This window comes from Siphateles boraxobius, unplaced genomic scaffold, assembly GCF_051911475.1.
Source record: "Siphateles boraxobius isolate OS27281-9 unplaced genomic scaffold, OSU_SipBor_1 1, whole genome shotgun sequence".
NCBI classification, from domain to species: domain Eukaryota; kingdom Metazoa; phylum Chordata; class Actinopteri; order Cypriniformes; family Leuciscidae; genus Siphateles; species Siphateles boraxobius.
This window is the reverse complement of record NW_027508699.1, coordinates 12,577,646-12,605,158: the sequence shown is the minus strand read 5'-3', so window position 1 is coordinate 12,605,158 and position 27,513 is coordinate 12,577,646. Positions and strand designations below refer to the sequence as shown.

The 27,513-nt window shown below is 38.5% G+C and overlaps 2 protein-coding genes across 4 annotated transcripts; one reads left to right on the top strand and one right to left on the bottom strand.

The window, feature by feature from the left end:
* Window positions 1-600: 600 nt before the first annotated feature.
* On the bottom strand, window positions 601-18,552 carry LOC143721065 (TSC22 domain family protein 2-like). 2 transcript variants are annotated; one of them, XM_077211254.1, is made up of 4 exons: window positions 16,458-18,550; window positions 9,497-9,571; window positions 4,804-4,855; window positions 601-2,119 (listed from the first exon to the last, which is right to left on the bottom strand). In XM_077211254.1, the coding sequence occupies exons 1-4, from the start codon at window positions 17,957-17,959 to the stop codon at window positions 1,808-1,810; spliced, it is 1,941 nt and encodes a 646-aa protein (XP_077067369.1). In that variant the 5' UTR covers window positions 17,960-18,550; the 3' UTR covers window positions 601-1,807. The 2 variants fall into 2 exon arrangements, with proteins under 2 accessions (XP_077067369.1, XP_077067456.1); XM_077211341.1 differs by lacking the exon at window positions 9,497-9,571 and having other exon boundaries at window positions 16,458-18,552.
* Window positions 18,553-21,831: 3,279 nt separating this feature from the next.
* Window positions 21,832-26,989, top strand: pfn2a (profilin 2a). 2 transcript variants are annotated; one of them, XM_077211462.1, is made up of 3 exons: window positions 21,832-22,196; window positions 23,245-23,437; window positions 25,141-26,989. In XM_077211462.1, the coding sequence occupies exons 1-3, from the start codon at window positions 22,068-22,070 to the stop codon at window positions 25,236-25,238; spliced, it is 420 nt and encodes a 139-aa protein (XP_077067577.1). In that variant the 5' UTR covers window positions 21,832-22,067; the 3' UTR covers window positions 25,239-26,989. The 2 variants fall into 2 exon arrangements, with proteins under 2 accessions (XP_077067577.1, XP_077067657.1); XM_077211542.1 differs by having other exon boundaries at window positions 21,844-22,196; window positions 24,793-26,989.
* Window positions 26,990-27,513: the final 524 nt, after the last annotated feature.

The following is a 27,513-nucleotide window of genomic DNA, read 5'->3' as shown; positions in this document are numbered from 1 at the left end:
ATGGTCATACAGGTTAAATATTACTTGCTCTTGACTGATTTCATGTGAAGAAGGGGTCATATCCAGGTCATATTTCACCTCAAAATCAAAGAGTCATGAATTTTTGCGTGTGGTGGAAAATTTGTTAAATATGTAAAAAAAATCTTAAAATGCTCAAATAAACAAATCAGCATGTCTTTGCTACATAACAGGCTGAGGTATGTTGTAGAAATGTGTATCCTGCTGTTTTATAGCGAGTCATACACAATCTAAGAAGTGCAAACACACAATCAGATGGCTAAAACCTTTCTTGATCTTTTTCTTTATATTTCAAGTTTACCCTTCTCAATTAATATGTGGGTCTTTTTTTTTTAGCCTGAAATACTGTATACTTCAACTTAATACTTAAAAAAGCACAAGTGGTATGTATCAGCAACCCACACATCAAGGTAAATCCATCATGTTTCCTCTCAGTGTGGGGAAGTCACTGCCTACAGTGCTCATGTGAAACTTTAAGTGTGAAAATAACCATCACGGTTCATAAGGCAGAAACAAGAGTATCAGACAATTTAACCACCTGTTTCTAGCAAAATGTGCATTAATACAAATATTCCTAAGCACTTTTATAATTTGAATATTGCATTTATTTAAATACATTAAAATTTGCAATGTAACAAAACTATTGGCATATGAAATTCAAACACCATTTAAATGAACAAAACATGGCTCACTTCATTTTCTGTGGCTAGTGCGTCACACACACTAGTTATTTTTTTTCTCCTTTTCACCATCACCTCCACATCCTTCCCCCGCTGACACCATTCACAGACTACTTACAATATGAGTGCCCAATACAAATATGAGGTAAGAAAGTGGTTTGACATTTACAGATAACAGATCATGCAGAACATGCCTAAAAGCAACAAAAAAAGATTTGTTGTGAGGAACATAAAAAAAAAAAAAAGTACATAGTGCATAAAAGAAAAATAATTACACAGCTTTGCATCTTTGGTTACAAAGTAGGTTGAACAATTTCACAGTTTTTGTTTTCTTTTAAATCCCCATTCCCAACCCCAAAAACATGAGACATCAGGGTAGCGGGCAGGAGAATATGGCAACGGACTTCTTTTTCCAACATACTAGCAACAGAACTGAAGCATTCTTCATCAGGGCAGATCATTTCAAGTTTAGATCTTCGCCCACAAACCTGTACAAACTTGTTACGCTCTTTTTATTCTTTATACTATACAAAATGTACATTCACGCCAGGTTCACATTCTTTATCCACAGAGAAACTTTGCTGTTAGTGTTTGAACTCTACCCACTGTTTATGGTTGCATTGATGATTGATATTGTAAGACTGCTTGCTTGGATTTATGACCAATTACTGTCGGATTTATGAATCGAAAAGGTTCCTATCGACCTTATTGGCTTCTGTGACATTGTCCCTCTCTCAAAAAATAGCAGCCCTATAATAAATAACAAACAGTACAATTGAACTTGACAGGTGAATCGAAATCATGTGAAGTACGGTGGCTCTGAAAATAGACTCTCGCTTCTTACAACATGAAAACTGCTATGCTAAAAAATACACCGCTTTCATGGCTGGATTCTCTTTATTAAAAAAATAATTTCACAAACTCTCCACCTCGTCCAGGGGGGAATGGGCCATGCAGGAGCCCCGATCAAGACTGTGGTCCACAGGTTGTGCCCGAGCAGTAAACGCCTCTCACCCATCATGATGGCCGACATCACGAGCGCTCAGTGGAGTAGTGAACTAGACAGGTTTTCTGCTGTTGTGATGATATATGCGTCGTTCGCACAGGCTTCAGATGGAGGTGACGTTGGGCTGTGGTTGTCGAGGCAGGGAGTCCAGGGTAGGATTGACGTCTAACTGAAGGTAAGGCTGAAGTTGGGGCTGGGCCTGACCCGGGACAGGCCCGAGCTGGGAGGGAGAGTTCGATGGGTTGGAGTTGGGCTGGACGGTGAGTTGGGAGAGTTGCTCGCTGTTGGCTAGAGATTTGAGCACAGCGTTCTCTCGCTCCAGCACAGAGTTTCTCTCAAAGAGCTCCTTTATCTGCTCCTTCAACACCTCCACCTCCTCCCGCACGGCATACATCAGGTGACTTTTCACTAAATCCTAGAGCCAAAACATGACATCATTTCAGCATCAGAACCCATTCAAAATTTGTCTTACTAATTTTACTAACTATTATTACAGAGGACCTATTATGCCCTTTTACAGTCTTGATTTTGTTTTTGGGGTCTACTTGAATAGGTTAAAACTTGAACTTTCAAAAAAACGTTGTTTTCACATGTTTGACATTGTTGCAGCACCTCTCTTCCCAGTCTGTCAGTAACGCTCTGTTTAGTTCTTGTCTCTATGAAGCCCCTCATTCTGAAAAGCACAATGTGCTCTGATTGGTCAGTTGGATCAGTAAGGGCTTTCACACCGGTTAGTTCAAGGAACTTATGCTGCGTTCCAGTCCACTTTTAGACATGCACTTGCGATCTTCCCTAAGCACTTCCCCTCGGGGAATCCATGCCGCCATTTTGAAGTGCGTTCCACTTTGTGAAGTGGACGAGTGAAGTTTATATGGACAGACCCTCGTTCCCTCGATTTTGACAGAGGGAGCGAGTCTACTTCATTTATACACTTCAGGCAGTTCCATATACCACAATGCAACACGATTGTGACGTCACCCCCGATCTCGTCTAATCACCACCACCACCACAAACAACTCTATGATATATTAATTCGATTTTTTTTATTATAAAACAACCCAAACACACCTATATATATATATATATATATATTTGGATGCTGCATTAAACAAATTCTTAAAGGGAAAAAAATTGTAAATAATAAATCAACTCCATAGCTGATTCCAAGTGATCAAGGGCTTAGGACGTTCCAGTTCAGCCCATTGCAGTTTCCGCCAGTAGTGGGCACTCGTGCAACGTAAGCAATGAAGCACATCCGAGTGAACGAGACGGAGGGAAGTTAGCGAGTGAAGGGCATGTCAATTTTGGACTGGAACGCAGCCTTAGTTCTAGGAACTAGCCACCAGGGTGGCTCCCCGAGAACTAAAGTTTCCCCAAGGAACATTTTCCTGGTTGCATTCTCACCGCCGGTAGGAACTCTGAAGTGACGTAAGCTGTGCTTGTTGTTGTGACTTATTTTGACGGCGCATGAGAGTCACACAGTGCTGCTCGCATTCTCAGTGTTCATTAGTTTACGGTCTGTCACACAGTCCTGTCTAATATGTTATTGGATAGATCTATTATACCCAGAAAGTAGACAGTAAGTTATAAGCGTATGTCATAGCGTATGACATCATGGTTGATGTCCAGTATTGATAGCTGACCAGAAATGCATAATCATGTTTCGCGTTGGATTTTCTCCTCAGCGTAAAGGATAAGAGGCCCATCTATCACTGTTTTCCATGTTCGTAGATTATAGAGTAAATATAGGCTGTAATCTGTGTGTTTACACAGCTTTTTTTTAAAATGGCGGGTGCTGGTGTTTTGCATGCGTTTTGGCGTACAACAGCGTACAATAACGTCACTGATAGTTCCTATAGTGCTGGTTTAGGCCTTACTCTGAAGTATGAGCTAAATTAGTTCCTCCAAAAGGAGTTCCTAGAAGTAAAATCGTTACTAATAATAATACATTTTATTTGTAATGCGCCTTTCTCAGACTCAAAGCGCTACAGCATGTACAGAACAAAATAATCAAACATGGAAGTAAAAAATATAGAAGTATAAAAAATACAGCGTATAATAAAATAAATTAAAAGCATGACTAAAAAGATGCGTCTTAAGAAGTTTCTTAAAACAATCCACAGAAGCAGCATCCCTAATAGATGAGGGTGGTGTGTTCCATAACTTAGGCGCGTTATAGGAAAAGGCTCTTCCCCCCATGGTTTTCAATTTACAACGAGGCTGATACAGAGAGAGAGAGAGAGAGAGAGCCAGCAGAACGGAGAGAGCGAGCGGGAATGGATGGAGTACCCAAATCACAGATGTAATCTGGAGCCAACCCATGTACTGCTTTATAGGTTAAAATCTGAATTTTAAAATCAATACGTGGCTGAACTGGAAGCCAATGCAGTTGCTGGAGCAAGGGTATAATATGATGCCGTGAGGATGTATGAGTCAAAACATGTGCGGCAGAGCTCTGTATATATTGGAACCTCTTTACAGAATTTGCTGGTAAACCAGCAAACAGAGAATTACAATAATCAAGCCTTGACGTGATGAAGGCATGGATAAGCCTCTCTGCATCAGGCCTAGAGAGAAATGGTTACTAGTTCCTGCGGTGCGAACATACCAAAATCCGGGTACTTCCACCAATAGTTCTAGGAACCATGAAAAGGTTCCTCTGGTGCGAATGCCTCTAATGTTTTGTGATTGGTCAACCGTTGACCAATTGGTCGAGCAGGTTTCAGAATGTCAGAAACCGCGAGTTTCAACACTACTAACGCAACTCAAACAGGCTTTGTCCTTTTGTTTTGCATAATGAAGGATATTGTATGAAGTGTACTTTCCCGGAAGAAAACTCAAGAATACAATGGAGGCGTTTCAGGGAGTTCAGAAACAGTTAAAAATATAGATAATAACTATCTCTGAATTGACTGTTTTGTAACTTTGCAGACCTTTTTCATTCTCAAACAGCAACGTTACACAAAAATTGAAGATGTAAAAAAAAAAAAGCATAGTATGTCCTCTTTAATCTCTTATAAAATAGTACTATATTTAAACTATTTTAACTATAATTTAGTACTATAAATAAAATAATAATAATATAAATGAAAAACTTACCATTGCTTGCTCTATTTTATTATCAATGGCGACCACACTTGCTCCAGAGGCACTGCAATTGGAAAGAAAAGTCTTAAAACATCTGCAGCATAAAAACATCATAACCATTTTGCAGACGATAAAAGCCTGCAAATTAAAGAATAACAAACTGCTCCTGTTGCAGCTTCCCCCTTCCAAACATAGTGTTGCATTTTTTTCATGTTATATTGCGCCACATGCACGCACACATCAATCTTCCAACAAATCGTGCTGAAATCATGGAAATCGAGCAGCTCGCGGAGAAGGAGCGTGCGAGTGCAGGATGCCCCTCATAACAACAACTAACCATCGCAAACAGCTCTAACAGTACAGAAGAGTACAGAGCTGTGTGGGCGGGGGGCGGCAGCCTCCATCTGATACTCATACAGGGTTTTTTTTTACAAAGAGGGTGGAGTGTAAAGTTAACTCAGTGTAGAAACATGCACAAGAAAACAATCACGTCACTGAACACTGTACTGTATACTTTACAAAATTACAGTCATAACATTAAAGGAATGAAGGATGGATGAATGGATTGATTTTTTAAATATCTACCTGAAAAGCTCAACTTTTTTCATGTGACACTGAAGTCTGGAGTAATGATGTGGAAAATTCAGCTTTACCATCACAGAAATAAATACCATTTTATAATATATTAAAATAGAACATTTAGGAAAGGACCAATTTGGAACTAATGTGTCTTATTAACAATGTTCTGTTTTCGACTGTATATTGGTTAAAAAATTTTTTTTATACATGCTGTTGTTGTTTTTTTGAACCCATCAATCCATCCAATGCACTGAAGCAGATCACGTGTAGAAAGTCAAGACAGGCAATGACGACACTTAGAGACTCTGTACTTTTCCCTACAATTTACTTTCACAGGAAAAGCAGATTAGCATCAACCATAAAAGGTCCATTTAAGAGGAAACGCATTCAGTACAAAACCAAACTGACACAAAAACATTACTAGTTGTAATGATAGCTTTAAACTAGCCCGTAAACATGCATACGCAATTGTTGAAGAAGTATACAATGCACTTAAATATGACGTGGTCAGTGCTGTCTTGCAGTTTCAAGTCGCAAAAACATGTACAATGCATCTCATACTCTCTAATGCAACAGAGTCAAAATATTGACCAAAGATTATTTTAAGCAGAATCTTTGCACTTAAAAGAAACAGTATGTTGGGGAACTTGTTCTACTGATGAATTAGATCCAGTCTTGCAACATATCCAAGACCACAGCAAAGGCTGCTGATAACCTTGAGCCAAGCAAAGGTATTTAAAGGCTCTCATAAAGCTTTTGCAGGCTTGTCCATACAAACAAAGGATCACTTGTCATGTCTTTAAAAACACTGAGTTAAGAATGTAAGAATGTAAGGTTAGTGTAGAAAAACCAGGCTGACTCAGAAGAGATATCACAGCAAAGTGCCACAAATAGCCATTAAAGGCAGGGTTGGCGATTTGTTTCAGAAAAAAAAAATTAATTATGCTGCTTGAAAGTCTCTTCACATCCTGATAGAAATCACTAGGTGTAGTGGACAAGTGGTCTAAATGTATTTATATGTATATATACGTTGACATCACGTCATCAGCGCGTTTCATGCTATGCAGAGATAGACAGACGTCAGTCACTGAGCACCGCAACAGAAACAGCAGCCGCCTGTTACAGTTCCTCCTGAACCAAAACAACAAGCTTATGCTGCGCTCACACCATAACTACTGTAATTTGGAAGAGAGGGAAACCCGTGACTTTATACTTGGAGCGGTTTCGTGACTCGAATTTATGCATTTCAATGGCAACACTATCAATGCTAAAATAAATCTGCAGCAGTCAGGTGGTACAGGTCAGCGCTCTTTGAGATGTTCATGTTCATTTATTATTATTGTAATGTTATGTGCATTGAGACATGAGGTAGTTTAACGCCGTCTCTCGAGATGCTTTTGTTTGCTCCCTACTGAGCGTGTTCATGTGTTTTGAAGGAGGCGTGGCTTTGGAGACGCTCTGAAGGGAGGGTGGGATCTCACCATTTAATTTAAAGATAGTAAAAACACATGCATCACAATATTTGAAATTAAATCTTTATTTTACATATTAACAAAATTAGAAACTATTTGAAAAGATATGAAAAAAACTTGATAAATAAATCTGTAAAATAAAGAATAATCATGTTACAGTATTTTTCACAAATAAAGAAATAGTTGAAGATATGAATAAAAGTAGTAAACACTGTTACCAACAGGGCACAGTAATCTGGTAGGTTTGTGAGCACTGGGAATCATATTTTTTCGATTTTAATGAATCGAAGATTTAAAATTGTCGATCGTGCGTCGAAGCTGAACTCTACTGTCTGTATTCAATTCGCACTGACCGTTACGCACAGAGTACACAATACCTCACAGCTGGATTCGACAAAGTTTGCGAAATTAAATGTTTATTAGATATTCAAAGACTTCTTTAAATTATATAAATGTATATTTGCTGAATACTGACAATAGATGATAAAGTATTATGGTAATTGCCTTTTACTAATAACAGAAAAGCAAACAATTTAATACTTTTTTTTATTATACCATTTACATTCTTTGTTTAACAGCTCTGTCTAATCATTTTGGGAATGGGAGATCGGACACTCACTGGCATTCTCAGTGCTTTCAAAATAAAAGTCCCACACGCTGTCCGACACATCAGTCAATCTAATTTAACCATTAAAAACTGTATTAAAAACAATATTATTACAGTATTTTTTCCACATCATACGATATGTAAGGGATGATGAACCTCCAGCCGGTTGTTATCTCAGAATAAACCCTGACAGGGTGTTCAGGACTTTAATCAGCCTGATGGGGTTTATTCTGAGACAACAACCGGCTAGATGTACATTATCCTGCTTATTACAAGGCAACTTGCCACACAAGTAAAAATATTTCAATTCAAAATATTTTATTAGGTCTGTAAACGCAAAGCTTCCACAGAGAAAGCAGTTGCTAGCGCAGCAAGATCAAACTAAACGGGCATTTAAAAGATACGATGCAGTCATACCACTTATTACACATCATTTCACCACATAAATAATTATAGGGAAAAAAGATATTGATTTGAGATTAAAGTTTTAAAATCGTACCCGTTTATCCAACAGCGTACAAAACAAGTGTCGCAAAATGGCAGCAGCTGCGATGGTATGAAACGAGAGAGTGAGTCCACGACACTGGATGACATATTTAAATAACTGAACACGAAATATTGATTTGACTGAGTTTTAGTATTTTATTAGCTCACTAAACGCAAAACTTCCACGAAGAAAAAACGTTCCTAGCAAGCGTATAGCACTGCTGACTTCAGTATCCCGGATGAGCCTGTATTATCAGTTTTCAGCGGTTGTTATCGAGAAATAATCAAATGCTGCACAAAAGAACAGTATAAATTTAGAACATGGATGAAAAAATATCTTGGTTGTATAATATTCCTTAGAAATATTAGTATTATTACTTTCAGAAGTACATTTTAGTAAAGGCTACAGTAGTGATATATTTCTGTCATAATTTCTTCAAGTTAAAATTAACTTTTATTTTGATGGTTTTTATTTTTATTTATGAGTTTCAGTATGTATTGGTCGATAGTTTTTCACAAATGAAACTGTGAAAAGCTTGTGAAGTGACTCTCAAAGCAGCTCTGGAGATGAAGTTCATGCCCTAGTATAAAGAGACGTCAAACGCTGAAAACACTGAGAGCCTTACATGTGTGAGTTTGTTTATCAGATGAAACAGTGCTGCTTATTAACACAGAGACACGCAGAAATCACTTATCGACATGCACTGATTGGGTTTCTGTTATTGTGAGCTAATCATCGTTATCGACATAAATATTATTATGATCCCGATATGATATAGTTTATCACCCAGCCCTACGGTCGACCACTACTTATTATAGGCCAGGTTGGGCAACCAGTTGTTGAACAACTGACTAGATCTTTAGCTGTGGTGCATTTAATTGGAGATGCTCAAGTTCAGTCAACTAGATGTTCAGAAACTAACCGACTAGCCCAATTATGAAATTTTTTTCTTTTGCACATTCCTAACAACAACAAATTATCTTATTGGCGTAAATCCTTTTCTGCAGCTCAACAATGACTTCAGCTAATTAATTGTGTTAATGGAAAGCAATGCGTTTGAAACACGATTCAGTATCCCATTTTCCCATAGGATTTTAGCCCACATTTATTAATATTGCAATTTGCATATGAGCATTATGAGGTTATGTTTGCGCTTGAGCTCCACTGCAGAGCACCATTTAAAGGAACACTCCACCATTTTTTGAAATTGGGGTTCTTCACAGTCTCCCCTACATTTAGATAGGTGGGCAAATGCCTTTTTGTCTCAGTGCATGCATTATCTTAGTCTAGCAGCGCCGCCGCTAGCTTAGCTTAGCATTATGAATGGAATCCTTTGTTGCCGGTATGCGTGTCATGAGTACAATTTTCTTGCCAGATAAAACAAGCATGCACTGAGACAAAAAGGCATTTGCCCACCTATATAAATGTAGGGGAGATGGTGAATATCCCCAATTCCTAAAAACAGTGGAGTGTTCCTTTAAGCCTCAAAGCCATGCCCGCCCCATGCAGCACACTTCAAACGTAATTTGCGTCACACCAGGGTCTGTCCCATTACTGTACCTATCACAGGTCATCTTTGAGTCCTTCAGCCTACTGCCAGACTGGAAAGCTTGGTAGAAAGCTGTGGAGGGATTCCTGCACTCCATCCAGCAGAAAGAGAGAAATAGAAAAAGTTATGTGACAAATGAAAAGTTCAGGCCAAAGAGGAAATCAAAGGAGAGTTGATTTGTAGTCTGCTCAGACTGTAGAAAAAACATCCAAAAGAACAATTAAGGTTAACTAGGAAATATATCAGATGTTCACTAAATATTTGCAATGATTTTGCTACTGCAAATTAAGCAACGTGATTGCAATCATTTTAATTAGCTTTTGTGACCATTAGGTTTCATGATCATGTCATCAGATTAGTTTGACAATCATCTCGTCTCACCACTTGCAAGTATGAGAACACGAAGATAGGCGTTTTGATAGCATCTCTTATAATCAAAAGTTTGGGGTCAGTAACATTTTTTTTTAATTAGTCTCTAACTATAATTTATTCCTATGTTAAAGCTGATTTTTCAGCATCATCACGCATGATCCTTTAAGAATTGCAGCTATGCTGCCTAATTTTTGTGGGAACCACGGAACCATTTTATGTGATTCTTTGATGAATAGAAAGTTTTTTAAAAACAGCATTTATTTGAAATAGAAGTCTTTTTAACAATGTAAGTCTTTACTGTAACTTAATTTTATGCATCATTGCTGAATAAATATACTCCAAACGTTAGAGCTGTAGTGTACGTCAGATTTTCTCTTTAGCTTTAATTAAAATACTTAAAGATGTATATGAAATCTAAATGACAATAAAAATATAGATACAGAATTTATCTATATTGCCAAGTCATAGGTAAACAGCATCTATTATAACTTTAAAAAGTCTTAATGACACTTTAAGATACAATTATGAATCCTAAGCAACTAAAGATTGGTCAGTGATCACTTAGGTTCTTGTGATGTCTCGGCGAGGTAGGGGACCACAGACGGTTTCCATTTCCCCAAACTAAGTAAAAGGACAGAATGTACTATATCAGTATGGGAGGGCTACAGCAGTTAGGCAGGAGGAAACCCTCCTCTCCATATAGCCCTCTATATAGGAATGGGAGGGGACAGGAGTAGATTTACCACATGTGTGAATATCTGGACTCTGAGCAAACAGCTTTTCCTAGAATCCGTGAAACACTGGCTGCTCTCTGGTGGGGCCCGAGACCCCACAACCACACTCCTCCAAAGGGCTCTTTTTCTTCTTACTATGCATGTAACCTCATAGGGACGGCAGATTATATCTGGATCCAGTAAACATCAGGATCGTTACTTAGAAAGCAACAAAATTACAACAGAACAAAAATACAAATGAAATAAACAGTGCTTTAGGTTTTTCAGGAAGATGTACTAACAGTGGTATTCAGATAAGTAATGTAATTGTAAGCCTACAACAGAAATTTAATGATCAAATGGAAAATAACACTGCTGCATACGTTAAATATAGACGAATCCTTATTAAAACTACAAAAGTTATACATTCAAGAGCAGAGAGTGGTTTTATCTGCCTTTGTTGTTCGATTAACAATAATGACTGCGGCAGATTTATTAGGCTTCTGTCACTTTAAGAGCTGCACGAATCCAATAGGCTATACCGTTACACACAGTAAACGTGACCACACCTTTAGTCTGCCTGGGCCGTTGTTTCACAGTCAAAAAATAAACTGAGTAGACGGAACAACAGCAACAAGAAAACGGAGATCACAGGAGTAGCGGGACTGAATGATACTCATCTGGAACTAGAATTCAACTACTAAAGTTCTATACTTTAAACCCCTGATGATGAAAAAGAATTAAATACACTAGGGTCGTACATAATATCTATTCTCTGTGTCTACTAAACATTAATACACTGATAAAGGAAAAAACAGTACTTGTATCGAATTTGCATCTGTATCTGCAGATACTCAAGGTTGCAGTATTGGTATCTGACTTGAAAAAAGGTATTGATATCAATCCATTCTTACAAAAAGTATAATGCATTCAAAATGTGATTGTGGTGTGTATTTTTTATCCTTAGAGTATTGTGATGTTAGCTTGGCAACAAACTATTGGAATCAATTAGTGCACTTTACATAAGTAGTGCTATTTGTATGATACAAGGGGTGGCTGCCTAGTGTGCCAAATCAGTCACTTATAAGTGTGAAATATGTTGCATGTTTAAAGATTTAGTGTGACTCCCGCTTCTACAACATGAAAGCAGCAGCTTTTATTCTTAAAACAAAACGGATATCGGAACTCTACATGAGCAAAGGCCTACAGAAGTTCCCCCACAGGAAGTACCTGAAGAGCGTGTTCTGAAGACTTTGACAGATCGTGTACTGCTTTACTGTCAGGTGAAGTCAGCAGTGTTACCTGGGATGGAGGTGTTGTTGAGAGATCGTGTTTTAAAAGAAAGAGGGAGGGAATGCTTGCCGAATACAAAGACACTTAAAGATTCAAAAGCAACGAGAGGAATTTGAGATTGAGAGAATGGCAAGACTGGGTGAAAAGGTACATTCTGACCTGCGCTGGTTTTGAAAGATTGAAACAGAGTTGCACAAATGAATCACTGCATGACACTTGACAAACGATCTGTACTTACTTATGACTAGTTAGTTAGTAGACCCAAAAATGAAAATTCTGTCAGTAATTACTCACCCTCATGTTGTTCCAACCCCGTAACACTTTCGTTCATCTTCGGAACACAAATGAAGATCTTTTTGATTAAATCTGAGAGCTGGCTACAGGGCGAGTAATTACTAACAGATTTTTCTTTTTTGGGTGAACTAACCGTTTAACTTTTTAATGCTAGTCTTCATATGCAATTGGTCTGCCTTACATAACTGGTTATTTGCCAGGGATGTTATATGTCAGTGTGCATCATCATATCTCAAAAAGGCAGCAAAAACAGAAGAGGTTCCACATTGTAACCAGCAGATGGGGCAAAATCTGATCTCTTGTTGCACAATGAGCTAATTCATGGAAAACACTTTCAGATGTTAGATTTATAATCCCAAGACTTTCTCAAAACAACATCACATATGAGACAAAGTAATTACTAACTGTTACTTTGAAGACCTTGGACCTGGTCTATGTTGTGAACGACCATGTGACACAATCAGTGTTTTGTTAGTTGAAACGGATTGGGTGGATTTCATTCAACACGTCCATGTCATATTTCATATAAAAGCAAAACAAACAAGTTATATTTTGCTTAAGGAAAATGAAAAATGAAAACCTCTACAAGTAATGAGGATTGGTGGAAGACATGTTTAACTGTCATGAAGTTGTCATAATCCTAATGGTTCTAAAAAAAAAATGTGTGCAAAGTTTGGAGTAGTTTAAAATAAGTCTCTTCTGCTCACCAATGTTGCATTTATGTGTTCAAAAATACAGTAAAAACAATATTACAATTTAAAATAAATGTTTCCCTTTTTTTAATGCATTTTGAAACATGATTCATCCTGTGATGTCAAAGCAGAATTTTCAGCATCATTACTCCAGTCTTCAGAGTCACATTATCCCTCTAATCATTCTAATATGCTGATTTGATTACTAGAAATTTTAATTATCAAGGTTACACTGCTTAATACTTTTGTGAAAATGTCAATTTATTTTCAGAATTCTTTGATGAATAGAATTTCAAAGAACAGCATTTATTTAAAATATTTTGTAACATTCTAAATGTCTTCACTGCCATCAAGTTATTGTATTCTTGCTGAATAAAATAATTTCTTAAATAAAATAAAAACTTATTGACCCCAAACTTTTACTAATATCTTACACTTTATTTTGATTTTAAGATATTGACTCTTAACAAAATTTCTATACATTATTTAAATTAGGGATGCATCAATATGAAAATTTTGGACAATACAGATAACTCTTTTTAGAAAGCCGATAAACGATATATTGTAGTTTTTTTTTGTTTTGTTTTTTAATAAGAGGCTTATTAAAAAAACAAGTCTCACCATTAAAATACATGACCCAAGCACACAATTGTATGTAGCCTTTTATGACAGGCTTATGTTGCACTTAAATGCATTTTCCTTTTTGAAGTGATTTCAATCATATTTCAAGCAATTCAAAAACGTCATAGCGAACCGTGCACATCTGAAGGAAATCGTTCATTTATTGGCCCGATAACGATAACATTCAAAATTAACATATATCGGTCGATGCCGATATGGTGGCCGATATATTGTACATCCCTAATTTAAATCTATAATCAATCTCCAAAAAATTACACACAAAAAATGGGGGGAAAAAAACAGTGCTACACATAATGCACAGATTAAAAACCTGTGAAGGTGTGAGCTGTGCCAACCAAACCATATATACAAAATATAAATCTAACTGCATTAGGCAACTAAAGGAAAACAATAACAGCATCTGCTGGGTGAACAATTTTTAAATGCTTTCATGGAGTTTGAGGGAACAAAGACAGATGCATGGCATCAACAAAGTATTTCAGTAATTCCTGAACAGGAATGCCGTCTTAGGAGGAAATCACTCAACGCGTTATCTGAACAACTGCCTGTCAGATGACCCTTGTGCCCCTATACATTAAGTAAATAATGTGAAAACTATGTCTTTAAAGTCATAAATAAGGAGTGATGGCGGTCTCTGTCTTTTAAGAGAGCAATAAAGAAAAGTTGTTAACCATGTAGTCGAGCGACCTTATCTCTAGAAGTAAAACACAGGGGAAGGTCTACTGTTCGCTACGTGATAGGCCTTCGCTATCACAGACCTCCCCTTTGCATATCAGCTACAAAAGGTGTCACCATGTAGCGACAAGCGTCTTTACCCAGGGCTGGGCGAGTGACAGGCGCGTAGGAGGCATCGAGCGGAGAGATCCAGCCCTTGAGTTTAAAGGCCACTGCCTGCTCACACTATACTTTGACTAGTACATAAGCTGAAGCCACAAAGTCATCTAAAGCACTTGACAGTTCACCATTTCCTCTCGAGTATGCCAACAAGTTGATATATTGTGTACAAGTTGCAACGCGGGAACTGAAAGTCGAGCATCTAAGAGGAAGCTATGCAGCGACACTTCTCAGCTGAAACTGTGTCACCAGATATGCACGTCCCCTTTTTCAATTGAGAAAGCACTGCCATTTCTGCCGTTCTTGTGACATCCGGAAGCAAACAAGAAACATTTTTGTTTGCATGCTTGTTTGAGTTCTGTCACACTATTACATATTAAAGAGATCTTTTCAAAACATCAGTGAACATACAACCTCGCTGTACATTCAAAACAACTTCAACCCATGACTTACATATACACTACTGTTTGGGGGTCAGTACTTTTTTTTAAAAAGAAATTAATACTTTTATTCAACAAGGACACATTAAATTGATCAGTTAAAACATTCACAATGTTTTAAATAAATTCTGTTCTTTTGAACTTCCTATTTATCAAAGAATCCATGGAAATTGAGCAGCACAACTGTGTTCAACATGGATAAGAAGATATGTTTCTTGAGCAGCAAATCATATCAGAATGATTTCTGAAGAATCATGTGACACTGAAGACTGGAGTGATGATGATGAAAATCCAGCTTTGACCACAGGAAAATGCACTCAAAATATATTAAAATAAACAGTTCTTTTAAATTGTAATATTTCACAATATTACTGTTTTTCTGTATTTTTGATCAAGTAAATGCAGCCCTAAAACCATAATAGTCTTTTTTCAAAAACATTTGGAAAAACATTACTGACCCCAAACATATGGTAGTGTATATTAAACTAAACCGACTTCATTACCAACCAATAAAAAAAAATGATTCTTCAAAATGTTAAATCAATGATTGTGGCCATTGTAAACAACCTGATAAAAAGCATAACACATCCTACCTTCCCGATCAAGTGAATGATGAAACATTAACGAAACATTTTTAAATGGATGTGTCAAGCAGCCAACAAGTGTCCAGCACACAAACTCCTTTAAAAGTTTCTGAATAGCAGGATGTTCTTCATGAAGATTTGTTTTCACTAAATAATCCCATAATCCCCATTATTTTAATGACTTTTACTGTTATTCGAAAATGAGAAAAACAGTAATAAAAACGTGGGTGTGTCCAAACTTTTGACTGGCAGTGGAATAGCAAGAGCAACATCCATCATGTCACTGCATTACAACAAAACCATTTGCACATTAATGCTAAGAACACTGCATGGAAATTAACCAGGATGAAATGACTAAAGGCTGTTCTCATTGCTAGATTTAAAATCTATGCTACATTTCTACTATTATATATTTGTTGACACCCATAACAGGAATAGTTCCACCAAAAATTCTTTCATCATTTACTCACCCTCAAGTTGTTCCAAACCTGTATGAGTTTCTTTCTTCTGTTGAACACACTAGAAGATATTTTGAAGAATGTTGTAATCAAACAGCTGATGGACCCCACTGAATTTCATAGTATGGGAAAAAAATACTATGGAAGTCAATGGGGTTCATCAACTGTTTGGGTACAACACAGACATTCTTCAAAATATCTTCTTTTGTGTTCAACAGAAGAAAGAAACAGGTTTGGAACAACTTCAGGGTGAGTAAATGATGGGTGAACTATCCCTTTATCATCAAACAATCCTTGAAATCTTACCTAAGCCTGTGTATGCATAAAAAAAAAACACTCTGGAAAATATAATAAAACTACCATAAATCAAGATTTTAAAAAAAGAAGAAGGGTTCCCACGCCTTTTGACCGAATTAAAATATTTCTTAATTTATTTTTATATAAAGATGGCTTTCACACAGACTAATTTCTATCTCATGAATTATTGAATTCACTACATAATAATTTAAATGAGTTTTCCAGGCCTGGAAATCAATTTTAAAATCCCTTGACATTTCCAGGTCTTCCATGACCGTGGGAACCCTGCATAAAAAGTGAAAGTTCAGGCAGTCAAATCCCTTAAATCCCTCAGAACATGAATGGCACCTCACCTGTCCTCCCCATCAATGGGAATGGATATTCCGAAAAGACTGTTGACAGCCGGACTGGACAACTGCAGGCCTTCTGTAATAAAGGGCTTCATCATGTCTGTACTGTGAATCTGTGCCGATGCATCAGACATCCTCCGGCTCTCATCCGTCTGACCGAAACCCATGGCAGGAGAGCCGATGCCCACTGCCGTCCCGCTGCGAGGAACCTGGCTGTGTGCAGAGGTATTAAGGTTGGGTACTGTTGCAGATCCTGGCAGAGCAGTGAGCAAACTCAAGGCTGGCACGCCGCCTACTCCGACCGTCCCTGGTGTTGTGGGCATGTTCTGAGTGCTCTGTGGCGGTGTCAACAAGCCTGAGGCCTGGTATTGTCCCACTGGTGATTGCTGAGTTGATATAGGGCTGATGCTGCTCAACAGCCCCACATGCTGCATCGGGTTTGAGACAGACGACACCGGCTGGCTCCCTAAGGGAACAGCTCCAGGGACTCCGGGGCTTTCTACTGCACCCAGGACCTGCATCCCTCCAGCGGATGGGGTCGGAACGGGGGACGACCCCTGACTGACGGCATGTCCGACAGAAAGGTTTGCTCCGGGGTGAGTCTGGGTGACGGTAGCCATGTTACGCTGGATGTATTCAGGCTGACCGGCTGATATCAGAGCCGGTTGGCTTTGCAGGTGGTGTGCACTAGACTGGGGTTGATAAAGTTGAGGAGGAGGGATGCTGGGAGATTTCTGAAGGTGGGCACCCGGGTGTCCTCCATCATGATGGAGACCGTGAGGGACAGCGACATGAGAGTTTCCCAGCACCTGCTGCTGAGAAGACGGAGGCACTGGCTTATTACTAAAGGTCTCAGATGAACCGGAACCCGGGCCGGTGAAAGATGACCCGTCACTACCTGCGTCAGGTGCCACCTGAGCCCTTACGGAGCCAACGGTGGCCCCGAGACCACTGTCCCTATCCGCTAAGGGCTCCGTCACATTGGTGTGCCTTATACTATCCACAGTCCTGCTCATCACAGAGCCATCAGGGTCTTTCTCATAATACTCCATACAGGTCCACCGGCCCCTCCTGAAGGGCTCTCCGGTGCCATGATCAAGCTTAATGACCCTGAAACGTGAACTGCAGCTGGTTACGGTCGTCGAGCTTGATGAATTTGTGACTTGAGACGTGCCCGCCGCTTGAGCACTAGAGGCCTGGATGTCCTGGTGACCCAGGTTGTTGCGGGAGACAAACCCACCGTTCACGGGGGCGGCAACGGGCAACTGCGCCTCTGATTCACACACATTATTCAAAGTCTCATCCGAGGAACTCATGTCACAGACCTCAGGCTCATAGTCAGTCCTGGACATGTCAAATATATCGGAGGACACGTCCTCTGTCCGGGACTCATCCGGGTCGTCCAGGCTCTCGGTGTCGTCGGTCGCGCTGTTGGCCGCGACTTGAGCCTGAGTCACACTCGTGATCTGAAAGCAACTCTTCTTCTTAGCCGGCATCTTCGACATGCTGAACAGCTTTTTATGACACCGAGAACCCTTAGAAACGCTGTTGACTTGACAAAACAGCAGATTGTTGCGGCACCGGAACCGAAATTTCACCGTTTTTCGAGATGATCGTGCGTCATCGGTCTTCCTCTTCTCTCCTGTTGCATTTTTGACGCGTGAACGGCGGACGAAAACAACCTCCACAAGCGGTGTATGAAAGATGACGTGTTGGTTCTTAACTTATCCTCATATGCTGGTGATCCAGAAGGGCGGTGTGTGTGTGTCTGTGTGTGTGTGTGTCTGTGTGTGTTTGTGAGTGTGTGTGTGTGTGTGTGTAAGGCCGCTGTCGTAGATTCGGCTGTGTTCACTCCCCCTGCTGCTGCCTCTCACTTCTCTACCTACATATAAGTATCAAACACATCCTGAACGAGCGCTTTGAAACACTGCCTCCTATTGCACGAAACTCAGCGACTAGATTTAGGCATACTAACAAAACAATTACGAAAACGGTTAGAAATTTAGAAGTTTATGGCTGACTAACTGGCAGACTTCGGAAACAGAAAATCTAAAAATTTCACCTCCCGACAAGATGGCTATATAAATTCGAGATGCATGCTGGGAAACGAGCGCAACAGGCATGACGCGTAAACGGATCGTGAATACAGCTTCCTACGCTCAAACTAACGACGTAAGTTCATTTACCCTTTCGTTTTAAATATATGCACATTAAAACTGGAAAACGACATGGTTTTCGTCTCATTGGGGTAACCAGTCTTTACATAAAACATCTTCGTTTAACTCTACTCAAAAGATGTGAGCACTTTTTACTCCTGTAAAATATTTCTCGAATAAATTTTTTTTTTGAAAGTCTGTTTCTGGACGTTTTTTCTACTTATTATTCCTATACTCGATGAAAATTAACAGAAAGGCAGTCATAACTGAAAGATTAACTAACAAATTTAGCATTTAAGATTACATTGAATTTTCACATCACATTTTACACAACATATAGGCTACCCAACATATATAAGCAAGTTAAAGACAAGCGAAAGGAAAAAATGTTTTATGAAAGTCATTCTTGCCTACATAAAAGCGACTGGAAGTTTCCACTAATGTCCTGGCAAAATAATAATAATAATAATATTTTCACTGTATGCTGTACGCTAAGTTACAACGGGAGCCTGTTATAACTATTATATTTTAAATTCATATAGGCTACTATATAAAATTACAACACATAAAACACATTTGACATTCCTCGCATTTATGAGAAGAATAATACTGACTGTTATAGTTGATTCTTGCTTGAATGAATTGTTTTTATTGTGTTCACTTATTCATCTAGCAGCTATAACAAAAATATGCCAACATTTTAGGGGTAAAAAATCACACAAAAAATGTTCTAATTTAATAGAGAGTGAAACCAGTTTAAAGGCTTTAGTGCAACTTAACTGTGTGACCACAAATCTCGGTCGCAAAGTGATGTTCAGTTGTTCTATGAAATGCACATATTATTCTATTTTGAAACTATTTCCACTCTACCTGCTGCAATTGTATAGTGCTGTTATCATATTGATGAATGGGTTTTTATTATACTTGAGTGGCTTTGTGTGTAGAATATCAGCTATGACCAGTAGGGGGAGCAATTGCATTCTGCACATACACTTCTGATTAGCTTGAACCTTCTGGAATCCTCTATTAACGGTGTTTTATCTTTCTTTTCGGTTCAAAATATTTCGTTTTCTACATGACAAGTGCAATATAGAAATCACACACAGTAAATTCACACGACCATTAACCTACTTTGAGGAAAAGCCGGAAGTGCTTTAGTTCGGCAGAGTGGAGGAGACACCCCTCTGGTGGATTTTTCACAGATTTATTTCATATTCAGTTCTTAAAGCTCAATTAAACGTTTTGGAAATTGTGTGCCACAAAGAGTGTAGCAAAATCAATTTGGTCGTTTTTATGTGTAGGCCTATTATATTCTCTTCAACCACTTTTTTAGTCTTATGCTTAAAAGCAACTAATCCAAATAATGCAACAAACTTTTTATGTTGTAGCCTACTATGTTTTATCTTAAGTTGTCTGTTGGATTTAGGGGAGTGACAGGTGATTAGAATAATATTTCTTGGCTTTGTCAAATAAAATCAGTTGAGATAACATAACCGTAGTCATGGGTGTGCCTCCCCAATGACTGGCCTGTAAATGTCATGGTTTTGTTGTGTGTCTTGAGTCATTGTTTGCCACACGATCTGTCCTGACATTAATGACAATGGATGTAACCCAGCTGCTGAGGTGACTGTAGAAGTCAATGGACTGGGCAAACAAAATTATTTTGGGATTTACATTTAATTTAGTTTGCAAACATATTGACAACTATCTGAATCAGCAGAGTCTTGATATATCTCACAAAAACGATAAATACAAATGTAGTAATATCATGGCTGACCTAATGGTCAAGGTTTTAGAACTACTTTCTCCACACTGGACCAACAAAAATGTTACAAAATTGGGCTGGCTGATGTTTGACACGGTTTTGTAAATGTGACTATCTGTTGTTCTTTGAATCATTATCCCATGTTAGCTCATTGTTTAGTAAGTTTGCCATTTAAAAATAAAAGGCTTCCTTTTTTTCTTTCAAAATGGTTACAATAAAATGGGCTGGAGTTGAAGGAAGACAGGGTTAGTATTCAAAAGAGTTTAATGGGATTAACAAAATAAGTAGCCTACATTTAACAACTACATAAATGAATGTACAAAACATATGTTTCCTAGTGTTACACAGGGGAGCCACTGGTTTCTGTGCCTCCTGTATTTATTGCCTTCACTGAAGGAAACTGCGCTCTGGTCCCCTTCATCGCTGTTTTTTTTTACTAAGACCTTGGTGTTACAACAACCCACCCCACCAATACTATTATACCTCACTGTTGTTGTGGGGTGGGGTGTAACGAGCACTATTTGTACTTACCATATTAGTTCATAATCAGTTTAGTTAATTGTAGATTTAAAATGAGTTATTAAAAAAAAAAAGTTTCAACCCTATATAGCTAAATATCTGTTAAATGATAGCTTGCTGTTTACATTCTGAGTAAATATTAATTGGCATGATATTTAACATTTTCCATATGTTAAAAAATTGCAAAGGTGAAACTAAATCAGGTTTTACTCCTATTTGTAAACTAGGGGTAATAAAACAAAATCCCATTTTCAAAGTGACAATTACTTCACATGACTTAAAGTGATAATTCATCCAAAAATGAAAATCACACTCAATCCTGTATGTCTTTCTTCTGTGGAAATTCAGTGGAATACAGTGTATTTTTCCCTCATGTTATTTTAGTATCATTGAGATATTGTTATGCTTTTTAATAATATTGTGAAATAATTATATATTTTATTTTTAATTTAAAGTTTTAGTATAGGCTACTTGTGTATTTTTGCAATTTTATTTTAAAGATTAACTAAAGGAAAGTAAGAAATGTTGCATTGGCAACTAGATAAAACAAATAAGTTTAAGTTTATATAATATTGTAGTAGCCTAACTGAAATGTTTTTATGGGTTTTAGTTTTAGCTAACCAGAATTAGAAGTCATAGGCTAATCAAAACTGATTTGTTACCATCATTATTCAAAGTATTTAATTTGTGTTCCACACAGAAATTAAAGTCATACAGGTTTGGAACAAATTTGGGGCATAAACATAAATATTCAATAAAAAAATAAAAATAAAAAAAAGATATGGTAACTAATTAATGAGCCAAAAAAGGGGGTGGAAAATAATCAATTTAGACATTTTCTGTTAAAAACCAAGCGTTGTGAAACTAATTACATTGTGATAGTCAGATTGAGCTGATGCGACCACATCAGAGGGGGTCTATTTTCGTGCAGCGTCGCAGTGGCGGTGGTGAGTCGTCTGCGCGGAGGGATATAGCACGGGACTACACCCAGGCGCTGTCTCAGTCCGTCGGCTTTCTTTCCTGCCCGAGCTGAGATTTCATACAAGCAGGACAGTACAGGAGACGCCGAAACCCTCCATCCGCACAACCCTCGCTAGTCCTTCAGCACGCGCAGCGTTAAATCCACTCCAGTGGGTGTAGTACGTCCAATATATCCTTTCAAATCACAGAAAAATGTCTTGGCAAAGCTACGTGGATAACCTGATGGCCGATGGCAGCTGCCAGGATGCCGCCATTGTTGGCTACACGGACGCCAAATATGTTTGGGCATCGTCAGAGGGGGGTACTTTTAGCGGTATAACGGTAAGTGTTTGCTAGATTAGCACCCGTCGTGAGGTTAACAACTCGTTTTGATTTAATTTGGAGTGTAAATTGTGTGTTAGGGGGAGCGGACGGATTCGGGTGATAGCAAGCTAGTCAGCTTTAGCACGCGTGCATGGGGAGCCGGTCTCGTGCCTAGCGCGAGGTAACCATTTCAAGCATATTTTACAATAAAACGAGCTGTTGTTATCGTGTTTAGCATTAGCAAAACGGCAATGGTACACTTCAACCTCGTTTTATTTCTCTTAAAATTGAAAGAGCGGGATGTAATTGATGTTTCTACTGAATGGGTCGAGGCCCAGATGAAAGCACAGGGCTGTGGCCACGGCCTCTAGTATTCATTACTCATATCACAATAGACCACTTCATGCTTATCTAAATAACCTAGTTAAAGTGCAACCGCTGTACAGGCGAACCCATCTAGCAAGCTTCCTTTGCATTTTTGAAGAGTGTTATTGGAAATAAACAGGTCTGGTTCTAAATCACATTTCCTTTTGCATTATTCAGCATTATCGATTTCTACCATATCCACGCGTTGTGTATTGTATTTTTTTAGACCCTTTATGTGCAGAGATCCCCTCGCTAGATCGTTAAAAAGTCCGGGATTCATTAAGGGACCGGACTCTGTCTGATCAGTCTTGAGATAAGCTGCAGTCTTAGGCCATGAGAGGAGGAAGTTCAGACAGTGGCGCCTGTGCTTCAAGTTTTTTCCCTACAGGAACCCAAAGATGGCGTCCTGTCGCCTGTGAATTCTGACTTTTCCCCGCACCTCACTGTTAGTATTAGAACTGGAATTATACTATTGTCATAAAAAAAAGTAGTTCAACCTAAACTGCATTTATTAATTAAACTCCTAGAGTGGGTCAGATTGGCTGCATTCATGCTATGCTGGGAGATCAAATTCCATTAAAGTACAGTCCCGATTTTGATTATTTACAGCGGAGACTGTGTAAACCTGCATGATACTAAATCTTAATTGAAGAGAAGACTTTTTAAAATGTCTCTTTTTTTTTCACGCTTCATTTTTCAGCCTGATGAAATCGATGTCATTGTTGGCAAAGACCGAGAGGGCTTCTTCACCAGTGGGCTGACTTTAGGGAAAAAGAAGTGCTCTGTGATCAGAGACAGCCTTCCACTGGAAGGGGACTGGACAATGGACATCAGGACAAAGAGTCATAATGGAGAGCCGACATACAATGTTTCCATAGGCAGAGCTGGCAAAGGTAAGCTATACTGGTAAAATGTTTAATGTAGCCCACAGATATTTAAGATAACCCCTGACAAGCTCTTTTATTAATGATTGCCTTTTTATTAGGGTTCTGTGTCTGTTCAAAGTATTAGTGTAGATTATCCCTGGGGAAACAAGCTGTATCTAATGCCTTATACTTATCACATAGATTTACTTCAATAAAGAGTGTTTTCCATAGCAATTTTAAAATGAATGACCCTTAATGCTAAGATGTGCCCACTCATACAGTCTGCCTTTGTGGTCCTCTTTTTGAATATAAGAAAAACAGACATGGAAGGTATAGTTTCAAACCAGTGCAATCTTCTGTTCCCTACCTCTTCTGAAAAAAACCCCCACACAAGCTGGATTTCAGCGCTGTGCATGTACAAGCTTTTCTTGGTCTAACAGTTTTCTTAAACCGCGTTTCAGATTTACTTTCACCTTGACACCGTTTAATGAATTCGGTACTGGGCTATCAATCATCTGGTTATGCGGTGAACACCCCTCCACACCCTGTTATCTGCCTATGTTAGATAAATCGTCAGGGTGCAAGTTTAGTCTCATAGATGCTGATTATTTGCACAATCCTAGAGTTAAAGGTCTATCATTCATAACCTAAGTTAGGTTGCTAGTATTAAAGGGATATTTCATCCAAATATTAAAATTAATATTCATATTAAAAATCATTTACTCTCCCTGAAGTAGTTCCAAACCTGTGAGTTTTTCTTCTGTTGAACACACACGATTGTATTTTGAAGAATGTCAGTAATCCAAACAGTTGACGGACCCCATCATGGGGGAAAAATAATACAGAAGTCAATGGGTAGGGTAACTGTCTGGTTACCAACATTCTTCAAAATATCTTCCTTGGTGTTTAACAGTAGAGACTCAAACAGTTTTGAAACAACTTGAGGGTGAGTAAATGAAGAGAGAAATAAATGTTTTGGGTGAACTATCCCTTTTAGCCCAGTGTGTTTAGCATGTTCAATAGACAAAATGTGTAGATGTGATCCCATGAAAGTCTCGGAGTTACCTTGCCAAGATATCTCTATTATCTGGGGGTGTTGAAGGTCCTTTGGAATGTGGCAGCGTCAAATTCCTCTTCCTATTTCCTCTTTCCTGTATGCTATAATCTGTCACTACACAGGTCAAGCAAAAAGCTTCAGACCTTATCAAATACTCTGAATCACTTTCCTGTACTTGGTTGCTTTTAATGGTGAAACGCATGTGCATGCAAACACTTCTGATTGCTATTGTGATTTCTCTTTCTCCACTGTTTCATAATTGTTCCCTTTTTTCCTTAACCACTGCACTTCTCAACTTTCCCCTTCTCTATTTCTTCTCTTTCAGTCTTGGTTCTTGTAATGGGCAAAGAAGGGGTCCATGGAGGCGGATTGAATAAGAAGGCATACTCAATGGCAAAATACTTGAGGGATTCAGGGTTCTAATGTAATTAAGCTTGTTTAGTTTCACTTGAGGGACAGGAAGAAGAAAGAAGTTTGCTGTTAAGCTTTCTCCTTCAAGCAGTTAATGTCTTGAAAAAATGTAATAGCAATCAAGGGAAGAATGGTGATTTATATCCTATAATGTCCCCGTGTCATCGGGGGGGGGGGGGGGGGGGGGGGGACACACCTTTTTTCTTTTTTTTTCAGTTTTGTTCATTTGTCGTCTTTTTTTTTCTTTCCTTATGTACTCCAGTGTTGGTTGTAGTCATGGGAAAGGAAGGTACCCACGGAGGATCGCTCAACAAGAAAGCATTTAGCATGGCTGAATACCTGAGGAAAGTTGGATACTAAAGCAGCCCCTTCCCATCCATCCACACAGCAGTTCACTTTAATACACCACACTACCCACCCACCCACCCCCACCCTCATCCTTGCCTCCTTTTTTCTTTTTGTTTAATGCTCCATGTTCTTTAGTGTTCCAAATTCTGACATCGTTTTTTGTGCCACAGTAAATCAAGCATGTTGGTTTTATGAAGGTTTAGTCACAAACACTACTGTACATACCATAGGTCTAAAATGAAGAATTGGACTGCCCAGAAATTGTGTAAATTCACAAGTAAATGAAGTCACTACATTGTCCAATTGTTTCCTTAGGCACTGCTAATGAACCAGCTTTAGATAGATAATGCTTTGAGTCCTTGCTGAGCTCTCATGGTCTTCCTTGTATACAGCATGTCCAGGATGAAGAAAGTGCATGCATATCTTTTAGGTCAATATCATTGTTTTTCCAATAACTAACTACACCACCTTGTCTCAGCTTTGAGAATGAACTCAACCAGTCACATAACACTTTTTTTTTCTTTTTTTCTTTTTCTTCTTGGTTTGATCCTGAATTTATTAGTAAGCACCCCTGCCCTTGTGAACCACACCACCCTGGCTCCAGCTGTACCTTCTTTAGTTTGAATACCTTATATCAAATGCTTTTGCTGTTGTATTTGGATGTGGTCTTGTAAGTCATTGGTCTAATGTTGGAATTTTGAGTGTGGTGGCAGATCAGCATTTACAAGGTTTGGGTTAAATTGTTCCCCAAGAGCCTTTGCATCCCGGACTCTGTATGGACATTCCATCGCTACAATAGCTCAGGCACTTATAATTGTTGTTTGCCAGCTCCTGTAAAATGTTTTTTCTTATGTTTGTCTTTTTTTCTTTTCTTTTTTTTAAAACAAAGTGCTGCCATCCCAATGTACCTCTGGTTCTGTCCATTTCACTTTGGGTTTTCCAATAGGACCAATTTTGTGTTGCATCCGAAGGGATTAACAGAATTGCTCCAAACTGTTGTGAAGGATGACTGCTAGCTTCATCTGTTGCTGACTTTATAACACTAAATTTTCAACACCAAGTACACAATGTAACACCAAGCTCATTTCTATTAAACACTATTACTGGCTTAACAGTTTGAAATAAAAATCAAGTGTATGATAACTACCTGAGAATTTCTCATGAATGTCTTGAATAGATGAAATGGCAGTCTTATTGTTAATATGTCACTTCAAAATTCTTAAACATTTTTGACTTTTAATCTGTTATTTTCAAGAATGAAACCATTTGGAAGTCATTGCCTTGTACACTACTTAATTGCGATGTATCAAACTGTCATAGCACGGTACAAATGCTTCATTAAATAGACAAAAAAAATATATACTGAAGTAAACTGTGTACACTAACCTTTTCTGGGATATGGTGGTATTAGTTGGAAAAAGACCACTAGTCGAAGTCAGTTGTATTGTGGAAACTTGTTAAATAAAGCTGTGTATCCTGTGCCATAATGTAGATCTGATCTGTTGCTACTGTGAGATGGATTTTAACTGCTGCCTATTGAGAAGTCAATTCTTTAATGGCACCTTTGGGATATTTGGCATAAATTCAAACTCCAGGGCTTGTGGAAAATGTACAGAAAAAAAACCCCATCAAATTTTCCAATTTTCTCCCTTCTTACATCTGACCAGCTCAACTCAATTTGCGTTAAAGGAAAGAAAAAACAAATGCCATGATTTAACCACCTTGTTTACAGACAGATCAAATAAACCTATTCCAACCAGAAACTTCATTTTGTTCATGTGTTTGTCTTCAAGCATCCTTTAATAAATGTCGAAACTGAAGTTTACCAAAGATGGAGGAGTGCATGGTAGGTATCAGAAAAGGAGTTTGCTGCTTGATTTTATCCTTTCTCAAGATATATTCAGTATGTGAACAACTATGTTGATATTAAAGTGAGCACTTGAAGGAAAAATATATTATGCCTCATTGCTTTGTATTTGACATGGATATGCCTGAAGAGGTCGCTATAATCACAAACATACAGGTGTTGTACGCAACCTCCGGGGCCTATACCATGAAGCCGGTTTAGGTGGCTAGCCAGCTATGTTTCAGTTTAATTTGCGTCAACCCTGGGTTTTAGGGACCATGAAAGTGGTTTGGCTTTTAGCAGTGTTCATCGCCATAGTAACTTACGCTCCACGGCTAACCTGGTCCGGGGCAGGTTATGTTCTAGGTAAGAGGTTGCAAACTGAACTTGGACCAATCAGCTGTGAGCAAAGTGACACATGTCTGATGCGATAAAGTCACT

Excerpts from the sequence above, each read along its gene's own strand:
- LOC143721065 (XM_077211254.1), bottom strand. The coding sequence starts at position 17,959 with ATGTCGAAGATGCCGGCTAAGAAGAAGAGTTGCTTTCAGATCACGAGT. Across the intron at positions 9,572-16,457 it reads CCCATTGATGGGGAGGACAG|GAATCCCTCCACAGCTTTCT; the intron begins GTGAGGTGCCAT and ends GATGGAGTGCAG. Across the intron at positions 4,856-9,496 it reads TCAAAGATGACCTGTGATAG|TGCCTCTGGAGCAAGTGTGG; the intron begins GTACAGTAATGG and ends TTCCAATTGCAG.
- pfn2a (XM_077211462.1), top strand. The coding sequence starts at position 22,068 with ATGTCTTGGCAAAGCTACGTGGATAACCTGATGGCCGATGGCAGCTGC. Across the intron at positions 22,197-23,244 it reads GTACTTTTAGCGGTATAACG|CCTGATGAAATCGATGTCAT; the intron begins GTAAGTGTTTGC and ends TTCATTTTTCAG. Across the intron at positions 23,438-25,140 it reads CATAGGCAGAGCTGGCAAAG|TGTTGGTTGTAGTCATGGGA; the intron begins GTAAGCTATACT and ends TATGTACTCCAG.